Source organism: Coenobita brevimanus, chromosome 112 (assembly GCF_032717465.1).
Source record: "Coenobita brevimanus isolate Jiangsu-jjx chromosome 112, ASM3271746v2, whole genome shotgun sequence".
Lineage (NCBI taxonomy): Eukaryota > Metazoa > Arthropoda > Malacostraca > Decapoda > Coenobitidae > Coenobita > Coenobita brevimanus.
In genome coordinates this window covers 1,833,597-1,854,379 of record NC_137065.1, presented here as the reverse complement: position 1 = coordinate 1,854,379, position 20,783 = coordinate 1,833,597, and the positions used below count along the sequence as shown (strand labels likewise).

Here is a 20,783-nt window from a genome sequence, read left to right as displayed (position 1 = left end):
TCTGTCTGTATCTTCACTACAGAAGTTCAATAAATGCTGGCCCTATATTCTTGTAAATTTCCAACTACTACTGCTGTTACTAATAACAATATTCCTACTACTACTACTACTGTTGCTGCTGCTACAACTACTAGCCCCTTCTTCTATTTCAGTGTTCTCATTTCTAATCACTTCACTCATCTATCGTGCTGATGCCTGCCGCCATTTGGGAACACATCATCGCTACAGCCACACATCTAAAATATTTTCTGTCATTCACAGTCCAAATCAAAATAATTTCCTTATGAGTGTTGAAACTAGCGCAAATTCATGAAAAACACTGGTTCACATCCATATTAATCACTCTGACGGCATTTTTAATCTTGCTACCTCCAGATGATTTATTAGCTAAAGATTTCTAAACTTGAGATATTAGATACAGCTATCCTTCATTCCTTCAGTACAAGAGATCTAGTCCTGGAGAGGGTCACCTATATGTGGTGGCTACGATATAACTGGGAGACTTCACTGCCCAGTTAAATGTCCCTCATCTCTCTCTCCATCCTCTGGAAGGTGGATGGTGGACTACAGAAGAAGGGCAGCATCAGTCTGCAGTCCATAGGGTTCCCATTTCAGAGTGACCTGGGGCTAGAACAACAACAAATCATCTTTCCTAAGCTAAATTAAATCAAATACAGTAATTGTATGACAAAAAATGTGTATGTGAATCTCATCTCATCATCCAATCCTACATTACCCCATGAGGAGCGTAGGAGCCCGGGGCTAGGCAAGTTGGCCCTAACATTTAAGGTGAGAGTGACTATCCTCACTCATCCCTGAGAGGCATTACGTGAGAAATAATCCCCAACCACCCTTTGGATATAAACCTTCACTGGCTCAATCCGACTGGAGTACCGTAATTACTCACTAAACCACCAGGTGCCAAAATTTGGTTATATGGTTACCACCCAGCATAGCAAATGGTTTCCTGGTGTACAGGAAACCATCTGGCTTGTCACTCAGTGTAGAATCACCCACTGGCAGAAGGAAGAGGAAAGAATGAAGGAAAGAAAGACAGAAAAGGGAGTGTAAAGTCACCCGTAGGCAGAAGGACAAGGAAAGAATGAAGGAAAGAAAGAAAGAAAAGAGGATGGAAGGAAAGAAGGATGAAGGAGAGGAAAGGGCAGACACCCAAAAGCAGCACTACATCAAGTGAGTGGATCAAGGAGTTAAATGCAATACCACAAAATACAGACTGTCCTCACCATAAGGTAGGGATATTTTCTAAAAGGACAACTTTTCCCATCTAAAAGGACAACTTTTCCCATACAAATATTACTGTAAACTGGAGATACTAGTATACTACAGTGGTAGCACTGAAGTAGTACCAATAATAGCTACAGCCTGCAGCCCAAGTTCAGCTGAAATGTGAAACCAGTGGACTGTAGTATGAAGTAGCCTTTCTTCTGCAACTCATCCTCCTCCTTTAGGTGATAGGGAAGGGACTGAGGAACGTCTGAATAACCAAGCAGCTCCACCACCCAGTCATATCAGTGCCACCATGTGAATGTGTCCCTACCAGCACCAGAAACTGGAGGAAACTGGTAAATTCAGCTTTGTGGATGGCAATGGAACTTTAGTGGGCAACATTTTCTATTATCTGCAGTTTTAATAACATCATTATCATCATCATCACCACCTAATCCTGTGCTGCCCCATGAGGAGTGTAGGAGCCCAGGGCTAGGCAAGCTGGCCCTGACATTTACGATGAGTGACCAGCCTCACTCGTCCCTGAGTGGCATTAGGTGAGCAATAAACCCCAACCACCCCTTGGATATAAACCTGCACAGGCTCAATCCGATTGGAGCGCCTTAATTACCCACTAAACCACCAGGTGACAGAATTTCGTTATATGGTTACCACCCATTACAGTAAACGGTTCCCTGGTGTACAGGAAACCATCTGGCTTGTCAATCAGTGTAGAGTCACCCACAAGCAGTAGGAAGAGGAAGAATGAAGAAAAGAAACACACAGGAGGAAGGAAGGAAAGAAGAAAGGTAGAGAGGAAAGGGCAGGCATCCAAGAGCAGCACTACATCGACTGAGTGAATGGTGAGCGCCCCCATTTACCACTAAGACCCACCGTATATCAATGTATCATTCCTGCTGCCTCTAAACAATTTTATTCAGCATGGGAGAAACTTCTTGCACTGGAGGCATTATATACTGAATAAACTTTAGTAAACATTTTAGTACAAGAAATCTGTCAAAAGCCAAATAGAATTGTATGGTGAGGGAGGGAGAGAGAGAGAGAGAGAGAGAGAGAGAGAGAGAGAAAGAGAAAGAGAGAGAGAGAAAGAGAAAGAGAGAGAGAGAGAGAGAGAGAGAGAGAGAAAGAGTGTGTGTGTGTGTGTGTGTGTGTGTGTGTGTGTGTGTGTGTGTGTGTGTGTGTGTGTGATCATTCTGTATGAATCAGTCACTACATATAAAGCTAGTTTTCTTTTTAACTATTAAGAAGATCCGAAATTACTAAAACTGAAGTATTCAGCCCTTCGTTATGAAGGTTCAAAATAAATTCTAATATTATACAAAATATCACTTTAATTATTATATACATTATTCAAAAGATGTTGAAGAAATTTAAACCTGAATAATCCCCCGCAAAAATTTAACAACAGCTTCCATCACTGATATTACTAAACATTATCAGGTGAGCATCGCTGTCAATTTTATCTTCACCTACAACTTCACAAATCATCATCTGTGGTCTTGCTTAGCATATATGAAAAAAAAAAAAAGGGGGGGAGGGGAACTCCTGTAGTCATGGAATGGTTGGTATGCCTGGGATACCTCATATGAAGCCATTCTTTCATTACTTATGGTCATTAAGTGTGGTGAAAGGTTTTAATTTCAATGAATTAGTTATTACTGTTTTGCTATAGTATGGTACCTACTTCTCATGTGCCCTTTATCTAGCTATACAGTACACACCCTGGTACATACATTTTAAGAGCATTCCAAGAAAGTGCAAGTTAACCATGTTCACCTGATCATTGCTTTCTAAACAGTATTCTAATTACACCCCCTACATCCTTACGTGAGTTAGGACCGCATTCCATTATTTTCATTAGTCTGCTGAGTTATAGTTATAGCTGCTTAATTCAACATGATACCTATTCGGTACGTGTACAGTCTTAAATATAGTTAATTTTCACTTAACCACAACAACTGAAATATCCAGTAGTTACACCTTCCTACAGCCATATTCAATTACTGTACTACTTGATGTTATTATAGAAGGACAAGAACACAGTCACTTCAATTAAACAGCATTTTGAAAGAACACAACTACAGTGATAAGGGCAGGATTACTACTATACTGTATACTCTGTATACTGTATATTCCAACACATCTGCTCTATCTGAAAGTTGTTATTATAAGTGCTAGATTTAGGTGGAATTAGTGATGGCCATGGCCATGTCCATGTTCGTGTCCACCACCAAATGCACGCTCCAGCGCCACCGTGCCCACCGCCAGTATCAACCCCCACTTGAACCCACGGAACAAGGCCAGTTTCAGGCGCTGCCCGTGTGTTGAGAACCCGGGGTCATAGCGCCACACCTCATTCCTGGGAAAGGGGCTTAATGTTAGCTATGTTACACTTTTCTGCTGAGGGAGAGGGATGCCTCCATGTGGTGGCACTGTTATGACTGGGCAGTTCCACTGCCTGGTTAAAAGGTTTGGTATAAACATCCCTGAACTCCTTTTCTATCCCCTGAAACATGGATAGAGGACTGCAGGAGAAGGGCAACTTGAGTATACAGTCCACAGGGTTTACATTCCGATAAGTATAGGGTTGCTGCTGATGTTGCTACTACTGCTACTATTTCTACTACTACAGCTGACCCTCCCTATAACGGACTAACTGGGAGGATGCCTGATTTGATAAACCCGATAATCCGATATATCCGATGGTACCCCCAAGTGGTGGGATTTCAAGTAGTTACATGTTTGGAAATAAATGAGCACAAGAGCATATTCTGGTACTAAAAATAAAAACTATACCCATTTTACATACCTTGGCCCATAATTTTGTACTAGCCTATATACTACTACAATAATGCTATTACTATTACAACAACTACCCAGTACTATTATTAAGGCAACAACAACAACAGCTACTACTACTACTGCTACCACCACCACCATCAAGTGCATTTTCATATATCAAAAATAAATAACAGAAGGGAATGAATGGTGAATGTGAGACTGACTAGGAGACAATCTGACTAAGGTGGGAGAGAGACTGAACATGAGATGGAGGGATCGGGCAGTGAGGTTTATTAATCTATCTATCTATCTATCTATAGCCCGACGCCCTAATCCCGCAAAGGGTGGCCGCAGACAAAACGCCTCCAAGTCACTCTGTCACCCACCATTTGACTCCCCTCCCCCCAACTCACCCCCCCCCTCCCTGATGGTGGAGAATGGAGTGACAATGGCAGTATGTCTGTGGTCAACCCTTGCGAGATTAAGGTATCTGGTTACTGGTACTAAGGAGGTGATTCTATATACTGTACTGTATTATCTGACATAACTGTACATCATAATGCCACACCTCACTCCTGCAATGAGGCTAAGTTATGCAGTCAGTGTCATCATCCCACTTCCTTTCTACAATATATCTGTATTTAAAATGAAAATTGAGTACATAATAATACAACATGGTCATGCCTACACTGCTCAAGACTTTAAGTACTGTACATGACTAATTCTGTGTAGAACTAAACCTTAAAAAAGTAAAACACCCTGCACAGGCCTAAACTACTTTACCTACACACTACTATATGTTCTTTTCCCTTAAATTCTGGTTTGGCCTAATATTCCATCTCCTCATTTTCAAGGCCGAATGCCAGGTACATGATGCTAGTCACAAAAGTGCTATTATACAAAAGGAAAGCTGTAGTATTGTCTTTTACTGCCACTAAGCTATATCAAACAAGCTGCAAAAGGATAAAAACTTGGATCAAGTTAATGTGAACACAGGGCAGACCACACACTTTCAAAATGTTAGCTCACTGATTTATTTATTTTTTTATTTTTTATTTATTTTTTTTTTAAAGCCACCTCCTGGAAATTTTCTTCAGCTTCAGATATACTTTTTGAATTGGAGGGGTCATAAACGAACAATAAATCCATTCAATATATGGAGAGGATGAAGAATGAAAGACTGACTAGAAGACTATGTGCGAGTCAGGGGGAGAGGGACAGGAAGTGAGACTGGGCAACGTGGAGGCAATTTGTCTGTGGCCACCCCTCATGGGATTAAGGCATTTTGCAACAGACAGACAGAATATGAGAAGCTTTTCCTAAGTTGAATAAAATCATACAGTACCATGGCAGCAAGAGTAAACAAAAGGAACACACCCTGATTAATGTTTTTAAGGATGATACTGTAGATACCTGAGCCACGGGTCCTTCAGGCCATGGGAGGCCAGAGCACGCTGTACCTGCACCAACTCCGGCACATTCTCAACCTTGTAAATGCGGTAGTCTGGGCACTGGAACTTCTCACCTCCACCCATCTGAAAAGCAAAATATTGCATCATCATCATCATCACTACCAACAGCTTCACCTACCTCTTACACAATGTACAATATCTGTATTAACTCATCATGATCACCATTATGACCATTATCACCAATTCCTACTTACTGTCAAAAACAAAAAATATTGTAACCCTCCAATTACTGTGAAAATTCAGCCAAAGCCATTCTGGATAAAGCATTTTTTCAGGTAATACCAAACTACCCCCTCAGCCCCTATACTGGGGTACGATTACACAACCCCTTCAAAAACCCTATACTGTACAGTACTGTACAGCATAACTACCCAAACACATAAAAAACAATCCCAAACTGAGTTTTCCTGTTTAAAAATCATGGTACATTAAACAGTATACTGAATGTACAGCAATTCATGATGAAAACAGACATGAAGTACTGTAAATAAAGCAATATGTGATGGGGTTATATCGTGACAATTTAGCCTAGTTTATACAAAAAGTCCCGTAATCAAAACTGGATGAAGTGAAGCTTAAAACTGTGTCAACTGCATATTGGGATTTGATGTATAATAACTATTTTTGCTTATACAACTGCAGTGCACTAAACACACATTCACTCGAGCGTGTACCTCAAAGATTAAGTGACGTGGCATGATGCAGCTAGTGTTAGATTAAAGCTCAAAGTCATCGCTACACAGCACTCCCGTCGTGATCACGCTACACCTGCTAGTTGGTGTGCTACTGAAAAACTTTCTTTTTGGACAGACCTTCATTGCCATAACCACCTTAACCGGCCACTCCTCCATCCCGAGCTTTTTTGTTGCCCACTTCACCACCTCCCTACTCTGTCAAAGGCCTTCTCCAAATCAACAAAACAAAATGCAGCTCTCTTTTCTTTCCTGTTTATTATTCCTGAAGTTGGCAGACAATGAATAGGCATCAACAGTCCCTTTGCCTGGCATAAACCCAAACTGCATCTCATCAATATTCACTCTTTTCCTAATCAAACCTTCTAGGACTCTCTCCATTACCTTCATTATCTGGTCCAAAAGTTTTACGCCTCTACAATTACCTCTTTCCAGAGCATCACCCTTCCCTTTGTACACAATTCAATCACACTCTTCAGCCAGTCACCTGGGACAACACTCATATATGGTATTTATCAAATCAGTAACTAACCCCCACTCCTTTATCTTCTGAGGCCTTCAGCATTTCAACAGTTAACCCATCCCTCAGATTTCAAATATTATTGGCAACATTCAGTTAGTGTCTTAACTCACCAGACCACTAGGTGTTTGTTTGTTGGCAATATAATTTTTTTTTTTTTCATTCATTGCCAGACGCCATGTATCCCAAACAGGGTGGCCAAGGCTCAGAGTTAATTGTTTTACAGGGAGGGGCACTAATCCTCCACCAACCCCACTTGACACGTAGGGAGAACGTTATGCCAACAGCATCTGGTGTTCCCAGGCGGTCACCCATCCAAGTACTAACCAGACCCAACGTTGCTTATCACTCATGATAAATAGGTTCCAGGGAAACAAGAAACATTTGTCTTTCCCCTTTCTTTCTTTACAATACAGATAAGTGCATTTAGTGATAGTGTATTACACAAGTAATGTACAGTACTTAACTGACTGAGATAAAACTGATGGCGCAAGCAACTGCCAGGGCCATATACCACCACGTATACGTATAGTATTTTGGGTTCATTTACAGTAACCATTAGAATTTTATAGGACAATCTTGCAAAAAACACATACTGGGTAATGCCTCATAATTAATTTCATTAAGCAACGCTGGGTCTGGTTAGTACTTGGATGGGTGACCGCCTGGGAACACCAGATGCTGTTGGCATCCCTACGTGTCAAGTGGGGTTGGTGGAGGATTAGTGGCCCTCTCTGTAAAACAATTAACTCTAAGCTGTTGGCCACCCCGTTTGGGATACATGGCGTCTGGCAATGAATGAATGAATGAATGACTTGCAAATCTACCCACACATTCACATACCGGTACTTTTTTACATAAAATCTAACATTGTACTTGCAACATTTTTTTATATAGGTCTACTTGGAAAAAATAATGGAAATATTTTTCAAGTCTATATGCTTGAGAATACTGTATAGCTATCAAATGTTTATTTTCACCATACTATCACATTTTATTTACGTATCACAACACCTATCAGTCTATAACCCTGTGAGCATTTTCTTTTTTGTTTTGCCAGTAATCTAAGTATTAATCTTCTTTATAAAAAAAAAAAAAAAAAAAAAAAAAATTATAGGGTACTGGTAGATACCGTACTTCAAAATTTCACACATCACATTCTGCTTTATCCAAGAATATGCATAATAAAGTATGATAATGTATCATTTTTCCATGAAGATATGGGACATAATTCCAAAAACATAAGTGTGCAAATGGAGTACAGTGCAAGGTATAGCTAAATTACACCACTGCTAAATGATGGGAAGAGAAATATGCTTCATTTCCTGCAAAACATAAAAATTATCTATCTATCTATCTATTGCCAGACGCCTCAATTCCGTCTGGGGTGGCCACAAACAAATCGCCTCCACATTGTCCTGTCCCCCGCCATTTCACTGCCCTGCTCCCAACTCACACACCCCTCTCTCATATACCTCTCCACCCCATCCCTCCTCATCCTCGGCTTCCCCCTCCCTCTTCCCCCCTCCACCTCACTCACATACACTCTCTTCGTCAGTCTTTCACCCTCCATCCTCTCCACATGGCCAAACCACCTCAGTGTGTTCCTCATAACACTTCCTATCACATAATAATAATTAGTTACCAGGAATTCTTAAGGAGACATAGGACCACATTATTTTGCACTTTTCTGCTGTTTTTTTCTTCCCTACTTTAGCTCTTCATGGGATTCTTTATGTATTTATGGATTAAGTTTTCAAAATTCAATGTTTTTTCTTTAAAAAGTGGTGAAAAGTGTTACATAATATGGTGTTTGTTTACAAACATATGCCATCTTGCAGCACGCAGACAGATAGCAACGTCTTAGAATGTAATTTTTTAATGAAATTACCTTTATCAGTAATAACAGAGGTACAAGGTAGGGTAGTGGATGTTGGAGTGGCCCTGGTGAGAGAGGATAGTGTTTGGAAACTCCCTGTACTGTTGTTTGCAGATGATACTGTGTTGTTGAGTGAAGACGAAGGGGAGCTGCAAGGTTTGGTGGATGAGTTTGAGAGAGTGTGTAAGAAACGGAACCTAAAGGTGAATGTAGGGAAGAGTAAAGTAATGGTCTTTGAGAGAGGTGAAGTTAGTGAATGTACAGTGAGGTTGGATGGTGAGGAATTGGAAAATGTGAGTACGTTTAAGTATTTGGGTAGTGTGATGAGTAAGGATGGAGGTTTGGAGGGTGAAGTGCTTGAAAGGGTACAGCAGGGAAGAAAGGTTGCTGGTTCCTTGAAAGCAGTGATAAGAAACAGGGAAGTGAGCATGGAAGTGAAAAAGTTACTACATGACAGTATTGTGATACCAACTCTAACGTACGGAAGTGAAGCTTGGACATTGTTGGAAGGACACAAGTCAAGAGTGAGAGCAGTGGAAATGAGTTATTCAAGAGGAGCCTGTGGAGTCACGTGGAGAGGCAGGCTGACGAATGAGGATATAAAGGAGCGTTGTGGTGTGGATGTGGATGTGATAGAAAGAGTTATGAGGAACACACTGAGGTGGTTTGGCCATGTGGAGAGGATGGAGGGTGAAAGACTGACGAAGAGAGTGTATGTGAGTGAGGTGAAGGGGGGAAGAGGGAGGGGGAGGCCGAGGATGAGATGGAGGGATGGGGTGGAGAGGTATACGAGAGAGGGGGGTGTGAGTTGGGAGCAGGGCAGTGAAATGGCAGGGGACAGGGCGACTTGGAGGTGATTTGTTTGTGGCCACCCCAAACGGGATTGAGGCGTCTGGCAATAGATAGATAGATAGATAGATAGACCTTTATCAGTGCCTATTTACCCAAACCTAAACTAAACACTCTTAACAACCTAATTTTATTTATTGTAACCTAACCTAACCTATTATATGCTAACCTAACCGAACTTATCCTAACCTAACCTATCATTTATGTAATCATATTTTTACTGCTTATTGATGATCCTCATCATAATGGAACACATGGAAAACACACTTCTGTACACCTTTACAGTCACTGAATCAGTTCAAAGGGTAAAATACTGATTTTAAATTTTTAAAAGGTGGTCATGTCTCCTTAAGGATTACCATAATTACTAATGAAACAAATAATGGCAAGACCTCCAGCAACTGATAAGAGTGTTTCTTGGTTAATTCTTTGGACCTTCACTACAACCTATAGTAACTTGACAATCTGGATCTACATTGGCACAAACATTTGTTTGTTAGCTTTGGATGAGTTAGGTTAAGTTTCCTGCAAATTAAAGTATATAAAGTTGGGTTGGGATCTCTACTTCCCCTCCCCCTTCCCCTCCAAAATAGTAGTTTATACTTATCCTAACCCACAGCAGTGGTGTTGAGGATAATTAAACTTTTATACGATGTGATTTACAAATTGGGTTTCTTCAATTTACTGGAAATCTGGAGTAGCAACTAGTTCTGAACTAACTTAAGGGTGAGTCAGAAAACCATGCTTATATTACGTATACTAAATGATAACAAGCCATGAAAGGCAGGAACTGGATTATAATATACAACACGGCCGGTGAAATCTTCATAGTATTTTTTTCTTCTTTACGCCCTCTAACCAGTTCAAATATAAATCAACTCCATTTTAAGAACCAGAAGGTTTAGTTCATTACACACTTACCTTCACGTGAGAGAAATTAGCTAGGTAGAACGGTTCAAGAGCAAATAAGTGTTCCTCACCTCTGCAAGACCAGGCAGACAGCCCAACTAGAATTAAACTTCTCAATTATGGAACGGTCCTGGTAAATTCTATTTCATCATTGGCAACGCCTTTTTATTTCATTTCCAAGTGCTTAGGATACATGTCTATTAACTAGAATAATATATATATTTAAGTGAAAGACGTGCAAATACAAACTGGAAAATAAATTAATTCAAGACTGTCCCATCCTACTTTTTGTTTCTTTTGCAGACGAACATGTGCGGGAACTTTGATATATCAAGGTTTTGCATATGTAAGGCAACAAATAAACCATGGTCATATCAGATTGTCAGCAAGGCTGATCACTTGACCTTATTCTGTGACCTTTATCTCAACCGACTGCTCCCCAAGCAGAACTGTTACTTCCTTGCATACCCGTGTCATGGGTCTGGACCACCAATTTTTTTTTTTTTTTTTTTTTCCCTCACCGTGAGCTTTGACCTGTTGTTCTCGAATTTCTTCATCCCTACCACGAGGATTGATCCAGAACGAATCAAAGCAGTTGCAAGAACAGGTGGCTCAGTTGTAGTGCGTCGGACTCAGGACCGGGGGTCCGAGTTCGTGCCATACCTGGTAGCTGCCATGCTAGGAGGGGTAGCATCCTCCCGTCATCAAGCAGGGTTATACGATCTAATATCTAGCTCGGGGAAACATTTTTTTCCCCGCTGTCAGTACCACCACATGAAGTCACTCCCCCCTCCAACCCAGCCAAACTTTAAAGGCTTGCCTATCTAGCCATAGCCAGACACCATAATCCCGTATGGGGTGATAATTTTATTTGAGTCAGTTTTACAGGAAGGGGCAATAACCCTTCACCAACCCACTTGCTGACATGCAGGGAGCAGGTATGAGCTGGTTATTTGGTTACCACCCAGCGTTGTAAATGGTTTCCCGGCTTACATGAAACCATTTGGCTTGTCACTCAATGTAAAGCCACCAAGAAGAGTAATAAAAAGTAATAGAAAATATGGGAGGAATAGGAAGAGAGGTAGCAGATACAGAAAAAGTGATAAAGATGAAGGAAAATGCAGGCAACACTACATCAAGTGAGTGGATGATGGTCGCCACCACCTACCACGAACTTTAAGGGTACAACAGGGAAATCATCTCATATTAATATTTATTATATTGATACAGAGGGCTGCCCATCAATAATATTGATGAACTATGCCAAGTGAAATATAAAAGTTAGTAAACTGTCAACAATATAACAAACATATACATAAAATCACAAATTTGAGCAGTGCATGACAAACTAATCATGTAAAATTTGGGGATGATTTTGATACACCTCCAGGTTCACCTAAATTTTTCTTTAAAATAAGAAACTAAATTCATGTACACTGTCAACTTTAAACAATTCTTATATCTACATGTTTACAAAAAAATATCCTCAAAAAAGTTAAACTTAGCAATTCTCATGTTCAATATGAAAACTTGAGAAACACAAGGACAATTCATCAGGATTTATTTAATGTTAACCCCTTCAGTCCCAAGATGTCAATATTTAACTTTATTCTTGCTACTACCAGACTCATTCACTCAAATAAAGGGAACCATCATTTTAATTTATAAAGCTTCCAACATGCTTGTATCAGCCTTGGTTACCTAATGGCAGCTCTTCATGTTGCTCAATCTCTAGCAGTCTCTCTACTCAGTCCCTTAGCTCTTATCTTTCATGAAGGAATTAATGAAGGCAATCTCTAGACCTCTCCACTTCAACAGGTCTATCCTAATCTGATCAGAATGATGTAGTTTTGTTTTGTTTCATTTATAAAGACTCCAATACGCTTGCATGCAGTGGGCCAAGTCACCTAATGGTGGCCCTCCACACTGCTCAAAATCTAGCAACTTCTCTAATAAGTCCCTAGTTGCAGCAAGAATAAGAAATTATGTTCCTGGGCTGAAGCGATAGTGTTAATATGTTGCAGTTAGTATCAGGGAGTCTTTTGTTACTTATAATGAGTCTTGTTCCTTGACACTATAGTCATGCTCATGAACTTACATACTCTAAGATATGGCATCAGTACTTAGCCTTCACATCTCATCCTTAACAACCTCACACACAAATAAAACTTATTTTGCTTATTAAAAATACCAATTTTATTCAGTAATGACTTTTTCATCCTCACACTCACAAAAATATTGTAACTGAACTACCGAGATTATTCACAAATATTTTTTTTTCAATCGCACATACAGGTAAAATATTTGAAAGAACTACTACAGTATATCAACTGTAATTTACAAGTGTCTCTCATTTACTTCACACTCTGATAAAAATTTTGTTATAGTTATAATATCCATTTTATTCACAAACGTCTTTTGTCATAACCAACTACAAGTACTTACATGTCCAGTTTGCACATGCCTGACATGGGCATGCAGTTCTACTATACATATTCAACCCATGTTTTTACGGGCAAGGTCCTGAAAGGCAACTGATCTGAAAGGCTGAGGAACACTACTTTCTTTGGAGAAGTGACCCACCTCATCCAATGCGTCACACTCAGGTGTATGGATAAAACTCAATCACTACAACATGACCACATCCTCACTACCAAGACACACTGTGACTATTTTCCTGTGAAAATGTACAGAGTATGTACCATTTCCCATGGACGGAACAGGTATACTTTTCCTGTCAACCTTTACTACTGTCAGTAATGTACTGCAGTGTTCTTACTGAATGAAGACAGGGTAATATTATGAACACAGTTTCTCTTGTCAAAGTCCATTACAATGTATATGATTTATCTTTCAAAACTGTATATATGGAAGACAGTAAAATGTACATTATTTCTATCAAATTAAAAAAAATGGAAGACAGTATTCCTTGCACTGTTCCAAACCATTAGAAATCTATCCTTAACAGACATTTATACATAATTATGGTCACAAAAAAGTTAGCAAAAAAAAAAAAAAAAAAAAAAAAAATCTAGCTGCACAAAACCACAGGAATATGATTGTTCCAGGTTAAACCATAATACTGGTTTATGAATGCCTGGGGAATAAGAAATATGCAGATACAACAAGGCCAGCAATTTAAACCCTTGAAACCAGTGATGTCTTTTATAGTTTATTCTTGTTATAACTATGCAATTTTACTCAGCTTAGGACAGCCCCTGGTTTTTAAGAAGGGTTAATAAACGTTGCATCTAATCCCTCCAGTTTGAAAAGTCACCCCTAAGCTGGATAAAACCGTCACATAATAGCAAATATAAAATATAAATGATGCACTTGGATTGAAGGGGTTAATGGACATGGGATATGATGTGTAGGTTTAAATGTACAAGTGTGCACTCTCACATGATCTAAGAACTAAGGGAAGGAATACATTACATCCCTCCTTGGTTCAATTCAGGATTATGACTGTACTGTACAAATAATACTTTTGAAACAGAGGCTCCAGGCCTGAGAGGACAATATCCAGAAGACTATCTAAAAAACGTTACGTCTCTTGTAGTGTTAGAGTCTCTCCAAGTGCTACTTCTCTCTGTTTGTCCCCTTTGATATAGGGCACATGAACTGAGAGCCTATCTTGAAAGATTAACATCTCTTGGCTTAACCTCTTTGCCATAAAAGACAATCTAGTAAGTGCTATGTCTCACAGATTACAGTACCCCTAACTCACAGGGGACCGTACCCAAGAGTTTACCAAGAAATTATTACATCTCTCGGTTCATTCAACAGAAAGAGATTACCGGATAAAGAAACATTAAGTCTCTTAGCTTGTCCCCTTTTCCACAGACGGCCACCCAAGAGGCTATCTTGAGAGACTGACATCTCTCAAACTGTCCCCTTTGATGCAGAGGACATTACCTGAAAAACCTATCTAGAAAGAGTCATATCTCTCGGATTGTCTCCTTTGCCATGGCCAGACACTCGCTGCTCTATAGTGATGTACTGACGGATGAGCCGACTGATCTCATGAGCCTGGTCGGTCTGGATGCGAGTGATGCGCTGCTGCATCAGGTTGCCACACTTCATGTCCAGGAACAGCTCGTCCTCACTCTTCACCTTCCTCGTACTCATCACCTCTGCCAGGCTGTACCTTGTCAGGGTTTCCTGCAGGAAGGAAGAAACATTAAGATAAAAACAACAAATATACTGTCTACTGGTATCTACCCAGCCCATTACTATGCCATCAAAATACTCAGCCCAGATATTTATGGGTAAAATTACAATTTACTTGTTCCTGAGCAATATTAAATATAGAATACTTAATCTTACAACTGGTATTAACCCGTCACGTCCCAAGCTATTTCGCACCTCCGACACCCCCCAATCCCGAGGTATTTTCGAAAAAATTTTTTTTGGCTAAAACCTCTGCTTTTGGTGAGAAACATCAAAAATTCATAGAGAAATCGCTCACCTGAGGTTTAAAATACTCGATCCAGGTACCAGTACCTCCTTACCTGATTGGGATTTCTAACAGGCTGGCACCAAAGAAAACGAGTTCTATGGGAGGGTAACTATTTCACACTACTGTACTCATAAACGGTATTTATTTATTTACTTGGTACGAATTTATATGTAGTACGAGAGTATATTGGTTTTCAAACAGTAATATAGGCATTATAAGCATTGTTTCACTCACTAACTCATCACCATACCTGACCTTCTTTTGCCACATTACCTGATCATTATTTCTGACTGTTTCTTCCTCTAATCCTATGTAAACTTTGTCCTCCACAATGTCATCAATTGGGGAATCACTCTGGCCCTGAATGTCTTTACTGGCCAGGTCACTTGTAACAGGTGAATTGCCGAGACAATGGCGTGAGGGGGGGAGGGGGGAGGTTATGCGGTGTAAGGCATTGTCACTGCTTGGCATCTTGTAGAGGAATAGAGGAAGGTGTCCCGTGTATACGAACGAAAAATCAAGCGCGAAAATTGAAAATTGTGCAAATTAGGGACCTTGCAATTGCACGATGTACCCATACGTCGACGGGATGGGGCAGGTTAAAGGACTGGCTGTTAGTTATTTTTCATCATTATATCATCCTGACCCTTGTTCCCACCTAAAAATGGAGTGTGAGAGGCTCCAGACACAAGAAAACACATGGTGCAAACGTGGGAAAAAACGTACTCACAGCCAAACTGCCCAATCTATGACACAATACTTGATATGGACATATTCCATAAAAACCTGCTTCTGGCAGCAGAGTTAATCTGGATGTTACAGTTAAATGGAACTACATGGAGAGCACTTCATCACTGTTACCCTAAACCTGTATTCCACTGATAGGGTAGGAATATACTGTATATTGCACACTAGTACTAATCTAGCGAATGTCTAATTTACACAAGTAACAAGACTAACATGGGTAAGGAGGTCAAGGAAGTGGACACCATTCTTGTTTAGAGCCAGGATATAATCAGTGCGCTCCTTTGGTTCCATCACTCTCTTCACCGCAAAGAAGGATGATCCAAACAGTGGCCAAGTTTGTAGAATTTCTGAGAAAGATACAAAACAGTGTAAAAATGAAAGATACAAAACAGTGTAAAAATATTATCTGTCCTGAATCTCTGTGCCTGCTCCATACTCTGTGTATATTATATCAATTTGAAAATATAACCAATTATCATCATTTAATCCTGTGTTGCCCCACGAGAAGCGTAAGAGCCCATGGGTATGCAAGTTGGTCCTGACATTTAAGATAAGAGTGACCAGCCGCACTCATCCTTGAGTGGCATTACATGAGCAATAGGGTATTCTAATGAGACACTATGTGATTCAACACAGAATCATCTTCATCCTAACCTTTTTCCTAAAAGATGGAGTGAGGTAGGATCCATAAATAATGAAAGAGAATGTATGAATGTTATGAACTACTAACAGTATACCTAATGAAACTGGAAAACAATAATTCACACATCATTCAAGCTCCACCTTAACCATCTGAACATTTTTTTTTATACAGATGCATTTCATTCATTCATTATTATTATTATTTTTTTTTTAACTGATGCATTTCACCTTCATCTGTAAAACAGTCTATCCACTGGAGGGAGAAAAAATAAATAAACAAACAAATAAATGTCGAGCAGTTCCATCCCTACTTTATCCAACCAACTTGATCCTCTGTCAGTTCACTGACCTTATCAGCTTCTAGACCAAACTACTTCACATACTTCTTTACCAGATCCATTCACTTTCTTCTTGCATAATCAGGGCATCCTCTCACTTTCAAACATAAATTCACTGCACCATCCTATCTAGCAACATCAATAATCTCCACATAACCATACCATATAAGTACATTCTCTTCTACCCTATATTATCAACAGAATTACTTAACATTTTAATGAAACGATGTGTGTGACTCAACCTAGACTCAGGTAATATTGTCAAAATACAATCCTCTAAGAGTCAAATGTCATTACAGAGGTGTACCCTACTACAGTTGTTTCACCTTAACTTAGTGTACATTTTCATCATTCTGAACTTATTTCCTGTGGCTCAAAGGCTGAAGAAGACAATACTACAGCATTACATATTTTCCACTGAACTTCATATGTGCTATGCTTTTGTATTAACCTCTTTATATCTCAGCTTTCAAAATCAAGAGGTGCCAATTTTCATTAGTGTGAAAAGAGTAAAATATGTTTACAACCCTACATCACAACCATTAAACTAACCGAGGACTTGTGCCTTGGCCTGCAGACTGGTCATGGAGGCAACTTCTGGCCATGCAGACTGCACCATGTTGACCCACTGTGGAGGCTTCACATCCCGCACAGTGAGGGCCGGCTTGGGCAACAGGTACTTCACTTCCTTCATGGTAGGTACTTCTTCTAGGTCAGCCGCACGGTGGAGCAGGGCGGCAATCTTGGCAATGTCATACTGTATGGGAAAGAAATGGGCAAAGTTAGGCTACAGGTACGTTTCTTTATCATCATCATCATGCTGTTTTCCACAAATATATGCAATGGGCTGTTAATATTTGTGTACATCAATTTATTATGTTCCACTGAGAGGGCCACTGGTTGATATCAGAAAGGCTATCTGGTCTAAAAGTGTGACATGCTACAAAGAACAGTCCACTACAAAGGCAATGTCTCAGCCTCTCAAAAGAGGAATGCACAAAGTAAAATTTCATACATGTGTTGGTTGGTTTTGGCTGAATTAGGTTAAATAAGAAATGAATATACTGAGATCAAGAAGCACAAAAATAGATTAGTGAAGAGGAAAAAGAAGGAGGTAAATGATGATCTAGGAAGAAAAATGAATGAAAATTACTCTGAAAATAGGGAGTTATTCTGGAAAGAGGTGCAGAAATGTAGAAGTGACAGTGGAAAGAAATGTGAAAGTTTGAAGGATGAAGGTGGTTGATTATTAACCCATGGGGATGAAGTAAGGACCAGATGGAAAGAATATTTTGAAAGCCTGATGGATGTGAATCGAGAGAGAAGAGCAGCTGTAAACATGACTGTTTTTGGGGTGTGTGCAGAAAATGAATGCAGTGCCAGGAAACGTGACACTCGCACAGGTGAAGAACGTTATGAAATGGCTGAAAAATAGGAAAGCAGCTGGGGCTGATGAGGTGTATGCAGAGATGATTATGTGTAATGGAGAGAGTGGAATGAAATGCATGATGTGTATGAAGACATGGATGAGTGAAACTGTGCTAGCAGAGTGGAAAAGGGCTGTGATTGTGCCTCTATAAAAACAAAGGTTAGCAAAGCAAGTGCAAGAATTATCGTGGCATAGGTTTATTGAGTGTTGTACTTGTAGGGAAGGTGTATGGAAGAATTATTATAGAGAAAGTAATGGAAAGGGATCAAAAGTCCTAGTGAGTGATGAACTGGGTGGCTTTAGAAGTGGCAGAGGATGTGTGGATCAAATATCTGCAGTGAGACAGATAGTGGAGAAGGCTTGTGAGAAAGACAATAAGGTGTTTATGACATTTTATGGATCTGGAAAAAGTTATTGACAAAGTAAACAGAGAAGACTGTGGAAGGTTTGCACACACATGGTGTAGATGGTAAGCTGCTAAGTGCCGTCAAGAGTTTTTATGATGGTAGTGAGGCCTGTGCAAGGGTAAATGGGCATTTAAGTGAATGGTTCACGATTAATGTGGGTGCGCGACAAGGTTGTGTGATGTCCCCACAGTTGTTCAATATATATATATATATATATATATATATGGATGGTATGATGAGAGAAGTAAAAATATGAGTAATGGAGAGATGTTCAATATATATATGGATAGGGTGATGAGATAAGTAAAAACATGAGTAATGGCGAGATGTTCAATATATATATGGATGGGGTGATGAGAGAAATAAAAACATGAGTAATGGAGAGAGGGATGGATAGCATAGGTAATGAATGGTGATGGATAAAATATCTCAAATTTGTTGTATGCTGATGATGCAATGCTACTTGCAAATACCGGACAAGAACTTGGTATTGGTAGACTGGTGCAGAGTTTTGCTGAAGTCTGTGTGCATCGTGTCTTGTGCGTAAATGTTGAAATGAGTAAAGTGATGGTTACTGAGAGCGAAGGTGATTCCCAATGTGATGTTACAGTGAATGGAGAGAGACTGGAATTGGTGAGAGTTCAAATACCTGGGCACAGTGATAGAAAAGAAAAGAAAATGTGCAAAAGAAGTGGAAAGTAGAGTGACACAAGGAAGGAAAATAGCTGGTGCAATGAAGGCCTTGATAAAAAACAGAGGCTTGGGTGTTTCTGCTCCACAAGGCTAACATGAAGGAGTGTTAGTGCCAACTTTAACAAATAGGTGTAAGACTATGGTGTGGCATGAAAAGTCAAGAGTAAGAGCAGTGGAGACGGGATTGCTGAGGAATGTATGTGGAGTACAGAGAGTGGAAAAGATACGAAATACAACGTAATGTGATTTGTGAAAGATGCGGAATGAGGAAGTCTGAACATCAGAATCAAAGCGAGTGTAATGAGAAAGTATGGTCATGTGCAGAGAATGAATAACAACAGAGTGGTGAAAAAGGTATATCTAAGCAAATCTGAAGGAGGGTGGAGGCAAGGAAGGCCAAGGAGAAGGTGGAGGGATATGGTAGATGAAAGTGTGAGGAAGAGAGGTATGGAAGTCAGTGAGGCTAGGGGACTGACATGAGATCGAGCTGGCTGGATGAATGTTGTGAGAAGAAGTGCATGATCAGGGATCTGGCACCCCTATTTTACGACACAGCATTCGGACTGACTCTATTGGATACATTTACGTGAAGCTACAGAATGTGGTAAAAGTTTTTGGCATATCAGACAGAGCCAGGATTCCAGGGGTTTGGATAATGAGTGAATGGAAGTGTGGCCCATAGGACTGGGAAAACTTGAGCTGTCTGGATGTCACCCTGCCCTAGGGTGGGAAAAGAGGTCCGGATGATGATGATGATGATGATGATGTTATATTCAGCTAGAGCTCATACCCTAATTGCTCAACTGAAGGCAATGATTATCCTGATAACCTAAGAGTGGGTTAGACAATGTGAAAGGAGACTGAGAGAGGCAGAAAGAAATGTACAGATAGTACAGCCTGAAGACTATTCTGTCAGGGTCATTCTCAGTAGGGTTCCTTGAAGGGAGCACGGCATCTTCAAGATATATTGTATCTTATACCTGTAGTTATCAGAGTGTATTAATTCAAAGAAAGAATATTCACAGCTAATCTATGGAAGCAAATTTATATATGCTTAACAATTCCTGACAATGAACAAACTAGATGTTTAAAAACAAAGGTGAGTAAACAGTAAGTTCTGGTATTTGTAGAGTATGCAGTCTTACAATGTCACAAACACACAAACTATTTGGAATGCATCAGCACTAGTAAAGGTGTAACAGGCTGTATTCCTGTGGTCTAAGGCTTTCTAGAATGTTTTCCTTTGTGACTGAGTTTTTACACCTTCATATTTTTTCAGTGTGAAGTGGGTAACTGTGGAACTCCAATCAGATTGAGCCAGTGAAGGTTTATATCCAAGGGGTGGTTGGGGTTTATTGCTCACATAATGCCATGAGTGAGGCTTGTCACTCTCATCTTAAATGTCAGGACCAACTTGCCTAGCCCTGGGCTCCTATGCTCCTCATGGGACATCGTCGGATTGGATAATGAATGGATGGATGGATAGCTATGTGTAGAAAGTTTTTTGACCTATCAGGTGCAGCCGGGATTCCAGGGGCTTGAACAGTGAGAGAATGGGTGTGATTTAATCAACTGATCAAACTTTGGTTCGTATCTCACTCTATCAACTTTATATATTTCTGGCTCTCTGGACTCTACCTCATCTCACCTTGGGGTGGGAGGTCTGGATGATGAGGATGATGATTATAATGACAGTTTTCTCTTGTGTTTTCTTCATC

General features: G+C 40.0%; 2 protein-coding genes across 3 annotated transcripts in view; both read right to left on the bottom strand.

The window, feature by feature from the left end:
- Positions 1-2,561: 2,561 nt before the first annotated feature.
- Positions 2,562-10,438, bottom strand: ND-B12 (NADH dehydrogenase [ubiquinone] 1 beta subcomplex subunit 3). Of its 2 annotated transcripts, none has more exons than XM_080286524.1 (3): positions 10,363-10,438; positions 5,443-5,564; positions 2,562-3,607 (listed from the first exon to the last, which is right to left on the bottom strand). In XM_080286524.1, exons 2-3 carry the CDS (start codon positions 5,562-5,564, stop codon positions 3,439-3,441), a joined length of 291 nt encoding a protein of 96 aa, XP_080142650.1. In that variant the 5' UTR covers positions 10,363-10,438; the 3' UTR covers positions 2,562-3,438. The 2 variants fall into 2 exon arrangements, with proteins under 2 accessions (XP_080142650.1, XP_080142651.1); XM_080286525.1 differs by having other exon boundaries at positions 10,422-10,438.
- A 1,192-nt stretch (positions 10,439-11,630) lies between these two features.
- Myo10A (unconventional myosin 10A) overlaps positions 11,631-20,783 on the bottom strand; it is a 121,656-nt gene continuing 112,503 nt past the window's right edge. Inside the window, exons 50-52 of the mRNA XM_080286580.1 lie at positions 17,089-17,293; positions 15,770-15,903; positions 11,631-14,511 (exon numbers count right to left, since the gene is read on the bottom strand). Coding sequence (XP_080142706.1) covers positions 14,275-14,511; positions 15,770-15,903; positions 17,089-17,293 — 576 coding nt within the window. The 3' untranslated portion in view covers positions 11,631-14,274. The remainder of the gene's footprint in view (positions 14,512-15,769; positions 15,904-17,088; positions 17,294-20,783) is intronic.